At 35.6% G+C, this 8,227-nt stretch overlaps 1 protein-coding gene across 2 annotated transcripts in view; it reads right to left on the reverse strand.

Moving 5' to 3' along the window:
• Positions 1-8,227, reverse strand: part of TMEM135 (transmembrane protein 135) — a 342,694-nt gene that overhangs the window by 246,749 nt on the left and 87,718 nt on the right. For both annotated transcript variants that reach the window (XM_027848341.1, XM_027848342.1), the window contains one exon: positions 7,380-7,413. In XM_027848341.1, coding sequence (XP_027704142.1) covers positions 7,380-7,413 — 34 coding nt within the window. The remainder of the gene's footprint in view (positions 1-7,379; positions 7,414-8,227) is intronic.

Genomic DNA, 8,227 nt, shown 5'->3' on the forward strand with positions numbered 1-8,227 from the left:
CACCTAGTGGGACCTGCCTTTTTCAATCAATCAGCAGCTGTAGCATACACAGCTGCCACCCCCCCCTCCCCGGGAAAACCACCTTGGCAGATGGGCTAAAACAGGTTGAGGGTAACCGAGAGGCCTCAAACCTATCAGTGAATTAGGGGGACATCTACCTCAACCATGTGAAAATTTCCCCTGATGGAATGAGTGGATGAGAAAAATTTGTTCCAACAGTCATGAAAGCAGCTGAAGCAGGCACTGTGGAGCACTTAAGAGTTTGGTCAGACATCAAAGACACCAAGGCCATCCACTGCATCCCAGGCCATCACCAGCTGCCCTGACTTGTGTCTTGCCATTGGACTTTGATGACTCTGGGAAAGAGTGAGGCTGATGACTGTGTGTACCTCTGACTCACTTAAATACAATTCACATTCAAGTCAACACATCACCTTGTGATGTTGAAAAGGACGGACGAATAACAATAACATTCACAAAGCATGCAGGCACTGAGGATACAAAGATAAAAATGAAACAGTTTCTGCCCTTAGGAAGGATACTTTCACGAGGGGAAACAACAAATACACATACGCACACACCAACACCTCAGTCAAGCTAATTTCCTCGCTGTCGTCTTAAGAAAAAAGGCTTACTCAAGCCTCAGAGGTTTTGCCCATGCTGTCAGTCAGTCAACTAGCATTAATTAAGTACCTACTATGTACCATGCACTGTGCTATTTCTCTCTACATAAACAACCTTCATCCTCCTTGTGTCAAGCAGTCTTCATTGATCAGAGCTTCAGCTCAATTTCCACCTCTTCCACAGAGCCTTTCTAATGCCTATAGCTGCACCAAGACATTTTCTGCATTCTGACCTCCTGTAATAATTATAGAACTATGTGGAAATGTTTTAATACAACCCCTCCATATTAAAAATGAAGAAAACAAAGCCTAATGAGGTTAAATGATATGCCTAAGGTCACACAAGAAGTAACCAGCAGAAATAAGACTGAAATTTTCTTATTCATTGATTCCAAACCAGAGCTCTCTCTACTGTAATCTTTCTTATCTACAATGCTCATTCTAGCACCTCATCACAAAGTGAATTGCTTTGTTTTTTAAACTGGTTCTTGTTTCTCCAACTTGAGTCTGTTTCTTTTCTTTTCTTTTTTTTTTGAGTTTGAGTTTCTTGAGGAAAGAGATGATGCACTATATTCCTTCTGAATCTTCCAGAGGGTCTAGAGAACACTGAGCAATAACAAAATAAATATTTGATGAACTAAAAACATGTGACTTTGTACGAAAACATAGCATATGATCATCATTTTCATATTTTGTATTTTAAAAAATCAAACACAGATGCTTAAAGTAATCAAAGATGTGCCATTTTTACAATGGCAAAAAAAGCTTGAAATACCCTATGTATTAGAATTTAATAACAGATACATCACTTGGAAAGATGTTTTTATAATATGGTTGAATAGAATACTACACAGATTAAAATATGAAAATACTGGAATACATGGTTTCTCATTTAGAGACTTGGAGAGACAGGATACAAAGATGTCTTAAAGCACTATTTATCATAACTGTTCTAAACATAATTTTAGGCATCATTTGATTAACATAATATTTGACATCAAATTCTAGATAACTAGTAGCAGTTTGTAATTGACTTTGAAAGACTGAAAACCTTGGGTCATTGTCATGACTAGCATAATAAATCTTTCCAGGTGATTTTTAAATGGAAAGTCATATGAACTCAAACTTCGCTTATGCCTTCACTTTCAAATCATAAAGTAACAAAGTTCAATGCTGGCAGCTGGTGTTCTTATGGACTGACAGGGCTAATTGGCTTTGGCATGTTAGCACCGGGAAACTTCTTCTACCACTTTAGGGCCAGACATTCCGCAAGAGCCAAGGAAAACATTTAAGCCACGGTTTCTTATCTTTTCTCCAAAGTCTTTTACTCTTTTTTTTTTTCATTTTTCATAGCCAATCCCTACCAATTCTAAGTCTGAAATAGTATAATTTTAAATTTGTTCATTTTTTTCCAAGCATGATAAATAATAATAGCCCTGAACAAAATTAATAGAAATAACAGCTATTAGTACAACTTGTTTCATTTGGCTCTTTAGGAAAATATCTGCTATTATTAGATAAAGAAAACTTTTAGCTGATAACTTTCTTTAAGAATGCAAGTTATCAATGTAATAACTGAAAGCCATTACTGGTTAGCAGTCAAGACCTCCTAACATTCCAGGAGTCAGATGTAAAATCATAAGGAGCTTAGCAAGATAATCTACTCATGAGAAAAAAAGAACCCCATACTAAATATATATATTCTCAAGCCCCAGTCTCCCAGAGTAACCCAAATTGACCTCACCCATGAAAGGCCCTGACAAGTAGCAGCTATCCACTATTTCTCATTGGCCAATAGGTAGATAAGAGGCACCACAAATAAACAAACAAAAAAAGTATGCATCCTTAATTTAATTTGACAAGTATTTATTAAATACCTACTATGTATCATATATTGTATTAGGTGCTATGTAAATAAAAGCAAAAATTAAATCATCCTGCCCTCAAGGAGCTTATATTCTACTGGGGAGAGAGTATGCATACAAATAATATAAAAAATATACAAAGTAACTTCAAGGGGAAAAAGAACACTAACAAGTGGGGCGGGGGGTCCCCGGAATCAGGAAAAGCTTTGTATAGTAGATGGCATTTGAGCTGAAGCTTGAAGGGAGCTAGGAAAAAGCATCACAAATGAAGTCCATTAATGAGCAGCAATTCTTATGCCCTTCAAAGTCAAATTCAAGTCCCATATCCTCTACTTCCTCTCCTCTCTCTTCTATAGTCTGGGTTCTGAACTCATCATTCAATTGAAACTACTCTCTCCAAAATTACCAATAATTTCTTAATTGCCAAATCCAATTGTCTTTTCTTAATTCTCATCCTTCTTGACCTCTCTGAAGCCTCTGACACTGCTGATCACTCTACTCCTTGATACTCTAAGTTTTTGGGACATGACTCTCTCCTGGCTCTTCTCCTACCTATCTAACTGCTCCTTCTCAGTCTCCTTTGATGGCTCTCTATTCACATCATCCCTGCTAAGCACATGTGTCCCACAAAGTTCTATCCTTAGCCATCTTCTCTTCTTCCTTTATACTATTTCACTCAGTGATATCATCACTTCCCACAGATTTAATTATCATCTTTATATTTATGATTCTCAGATCTACTTACTCAGCCCTAACCTCTCTGCTGAACTTCAGCTTTGCATCTCCAACTGCCCATTAGACATCTCAAGCTGGACATAATATAGATATCTTAAACTCAACGTTTCCAAAACTGAACCCATTATCTTCCCCCTGCCAAACCTTCCACATTTCCAAATTGTCCCATTACTGCAAAGGTATTCTTCTATTCCTCCTCCAGGCTTGAAACCTAGATATCATCTTCAATGCCTTACTAAATCCCTTCCCCCATATCCAAACTATTGCTAAGATCTATCAATCTCACCTTTGAACAACTCTCAAATACACCCCTCCCTCTCCTCTGATATTATCACTATCCTGATACAGATTCTGACCTCCTTGTGCCTGGACAACTGCAATAGCCTGTTGGTTGATCTGCCTGCCCAAAGTCTTTCCCCACTCTAGTCCATCGTCTACTCAACCACTAAAATAACTTTTCTAAAGTGCAAGTCCTATTCAATAAATTCTGTTGGTTCCTTATTACTTTCAGGATTAAATACAAAACCTTCTGTTTGGCATTCAAAGCCTTTTATAACTTAACCCCTCCCCTCAACTTTCAGGTTTTCTTAGGCTGGCCCTTCTCCATGTACATTTCAACCCAATGACACTATCTCCTTGTTCTTTCTCACACAACACACTCCATCTCCCAGCTCTGGGTGTTTTGACTGGCTGTCTCCCACACCTAGAAGGCTCTCTCTCTTAATCTCCGACTCTTGGCTTCCCTGGCTTTCTTCATTCAAGACCCAATTTAAATTCTACCTTCTACAGGAAACCTTTCCTAATCTCTTTTAATTCTAGTGCATTCCCTCTGTTGATTATTTCTTATTAATCCTGCATGTAACTTGTTTGTATATAGTTGTTTTCATGTTTTCTCCATCAGATTATGAGCTCAAGCGCAGGAATTGTTTTTTGCCTTTCTTTAAATCCCACAGTGCCTTGCACATAGTAGATATTCAATAAATTTTTACTAACTGACAAACTGACATTTAGCATCAGCTTATAAGTTTAGCTTAATAATTCGGCAATAAAGAATTTTATCTCACTTATTTTTCCTGTAATCAGAACATACTGTCACCAAAGCATAATAGGCCCATTAATAAATATGGTCCAAATTACAGGGCAAATGTTTTAAATGAGATCCAGATCACAATCATGAAAGCTCCACTGAAAAACAAATGAATAAAATTTCATCTTTTTTCAATAGTGTTTTGCCTAATTTAGGTGTAACACATGGTAAATTCTGAATTCTTTCCTTTTTAATCTATTTATAGCTTTCTGGATTAAACGTGTCTCCTATAAAATATATTGCCATATTTTATCTTTCTTTTAATTTAAAACTATAAGTTTATTACAGCAGCCTAATATCAAATATTTAGCAGTTAAGGAAATGATACTTTAAAGAAACAAACACCGGTGTGTTTGTTCAGTTTTGTTTTGTTTTTGCCTTTTTGGTGAGGCAGTGGGGGTTAAATGACTTGCCCAAGGTCACACAGCTAGTAAGTGTCATGTGTCTGAGGCCAGATTTGAACTCAGGTGCTCCTGACTCCAAGGCTGGAGCTCTATCCATTGCGCCACCTTGCACAAAAACACATTTTGATAACTTTCTCAAATATCTGTAAAAAATGACCTTCATGACAGCTCATTCTATCCATGGTTTCATCTTAAGATAGTTTCTATAGGCACGGTCTCGTTTAAAAACTGATTAGAATACACCTAATTCATACTCTGAGTATGAAACTTAAAACTATCAGTCTGGTTTCCTGAACCCATATGCTTCCAACCAATCAACTCTGAGTCAAGAAAACAGAAAGATTCACATATTCATAGCCAATATGTTTCAGCAACAAGATACTTCTGTAACTAGCCTATTCTGATTTTTTAAAATCAATTTCTGTATTATTCATTTGGAACTTATCCCTCAACTTGTCTGCATTACTGGAATCCCATCTTATTTTACCCCCACCCCCCATTCTCCATCATGAATGTATTCCTCTTCCACAGTCCTGCCCAATGTCTCAGGTCCTCTGGAACCAAAAGGCCCCTCTTGGTCTCATCAGTCTGTCCAGAGGCTAGCAAATTCCTCTGTATCATAGCCTATGGGCCACATTACTGGCTGGGAGACCAACAAACACTGACTACCTGCATACCTGAACTAGAAGTACCTGCCCTGCAACCACCTTGACAACATATTTCACATGCCTGCCAGGAAACTCTCCTGCTGCCCACTGTTACCTCTGTTAATATGCCCATTGAGATTTCCAACTAATGTTTGCTGCCACACTTCAGACATTCCAACCATTTGTCAAGATTTCCTTGATGTATCTACTACTGGCTCCATTCTGGACGGCATGCTCTGTTTTTATTGACTTTCTTTAGTCTCAAGGTTCTGGCCACCTACAACTGCCCCATCTAACAGTCATTTAGCCACAGTGCTAAATAATGAAAAATTTCTCTTAAGACTAATAAATTCTTCTAAGACTTTGGACTACTCCGACAACAAAATTCTTTCACTATCCTATGCTAGACAAAGCAGTGAATGAAGAGGCAGGTCATCTAGGTTTCAAGTCACTGATTAAAGTCTTTTAACCTCTTTAGATTTGTTTCCTCATGTAAAATGAGAGGACTGAATTAGAGTATTTCGAGGGTCTGTTCCTACATTATACTTCTACAACTCTAATTCCATTAGCTACTTGTGACTTTTCCTGTCCATAAGTGACTCATCCTATATATACAACAGGTAATTTTAAGTCAGAAGGAGGTCAATTTATATTTCACTATACAGTAAAACATCTCCCTAATATTTCCATTACTTTCTTACACTCATCTTTAAGTTTTTTCCACTGTATCTATAAGCAATAACTGACTAAGACTACTGCTGCTCATCTGCAACTCTGATAAAATGTCTTTGACAAAAGAAGTATTTTTCTATAAATACTTCTCTACTTATTAGCTAGCTGTTTGACTTTGGATTAGTCATTTCCCTTTGATGAGCTTCAGTTTCTTCAAGCAATATTTGCCTCCTGACTATTTCACAAGATTTTAAAGATCAAATGAGATAATATATATAAGCACTTCACATGCTATATAAACCTACACTATTCTTATTATTATTAAATTCACTTTCCACTATGGTTTTGAGACTACATGAAGTATATTAAAATGACACTACTTACCATTTTAGAAATGACTTTTCATGATAATATGTATTATATGTAACAAATAGCTTAGAAAAGGATTGTATGTGATCTCCAGGACTGGTAACTGTAATGATCTCTTGTGTAGAATATTCAAGTAATAACTAATAAATTACAATCAGCTCCCAATTCTAGCATACATTTTCAATAATAGTCCTTCTTGTGATCTCATTTCTGGTTCCTTAAGTATTTTTCAATAGAATCTCTCGCTGATTTCACAGGCATGTATGAAAATTCTAAGCAATATTACCCACTTCATATTTTCCTCAACTGTTTAACCACAGCCCTGGTATATTTTCTGAAATCCTTAAAAAAACCATTTACAGTACTGTGCTCTCTCGCTATAGTATCCAATTTGACAAAATTCTTAAATATACATTAAATATGCATTAGGTAATGTTGCCTAATTGCCTAATTGACCTCATGATCAATATATTATTGCTACTTTGTCTTAGCAGCAATTTACTTAGTTTTAGAATTCAGATGATAAATATTGTAAAAATAGCCTTAAAAGTTTTTTAAAAACAAACATTTATCATTGGTTAGTATTTTTCAGTGTATTAGCCTGATGATATAAATCAGGCCAGACAAAACTGAAAAATTTCAATTTAGTGAAAAATTCTTCAATTTGCACCCCATACCCCCATCAACAGGCTGTTGTTACTAAATGTGCCCAGGATATAATTGCCAAAGTATGAGTGTTTCAGGGTATAAAACAAATCCATCAAAAAAGTTCAGCCCTCTCCATCAAATCTAGAAAATGAAATAAGACTATATGGAACAGAAATAAATTAAATAGTAAACTGAGAGAGTTTTTCAAGGGTTATTATTTAAAGCAAAAATGGAAAATGTTGTAAGACTTAGGTGGGGCTATTTAACCAATTAAGGTGGATTTTTAAAAACAGATCACTTGCATCAGTCTTAATGAAAAGATTACTTACCAAGTTGGCCATATAAATTGTTAGCAGACCTCTCCTGTAAGTATTAAAAAAAAAAAAAAAGGAAAGGGACAGTAAGATTCCGTATCAATCTGACTTAACATTAAATATAAATTAATACAATGTAGTGGAAAATTATGTCAAGATTAATAACAGGGTGCTTGAATAAATATTCTTGACTGCCAAGAGTTAAATTGCTAGTATTGATTTTGGAATTCTTACAGTTCAATTAAAAGGATTTTTAAATAAATTATGTTTAGCAGTCATTAATATGAATTATGAAAATTTAACTAAAAAGGACTTTTACTATTGAAAAGTGCTTAAGCAATCAATCATACTAACTAAAATACTGCAGGGTATAGCATCAAATTTGTTCTTGGTGTACATTTACGCTGGAGATTTCAGAGTGTGAGAAAAAGTCAAATAGTTCATTCCTTGTCCAAAAACTCAAGAGTTAAGATAACTTAATCAGTATGTAAATGCATTCAAAAATAAAAGGAATACTTTTATTTACTTTACACTGATACACTAAACATAGAAATCTATTATATACAGTGACTCTACATTAAATATTCATTCAATCATTCTGATTTTCACAATCAAGAAAAAACTCAGTAACTGAGTAACTCTCACAGCTATTCACTGACATTGCATGATCTTTCAGTGCATAGAAATGTAATAAATGTCCTACATAAAGGGAAAGCCCTGCAAAAATGCACGAGTAATGTTATAACCCCTTCAAAGAAATTCCTTAGCCCAAAAGGTAAGAGACTAAAGTAAGCCCTCATTTATGGATGGATAGATAGATAGATAGATAGATAGATAGATAGATAGATAGATAGATAGATAGA

The sequence above is a fragment of the Vombatus ursinus genome, unplaced genomic scaffold (genome assembly GCF_900497805.2).
Source record: "Vombatus ursinus unplaced genomic scaffold, bare-nosed wombat genome assembly UNPS02005659.1, whole genome shotgun sequence".
NCBI classification, from domain to species: domain Eukaryota; kingdom Metazoa; phylum Chordata; class Mammalia; order Diprotodontia; family Vombatidae; genus Vombatus; species Vombatus ursinus.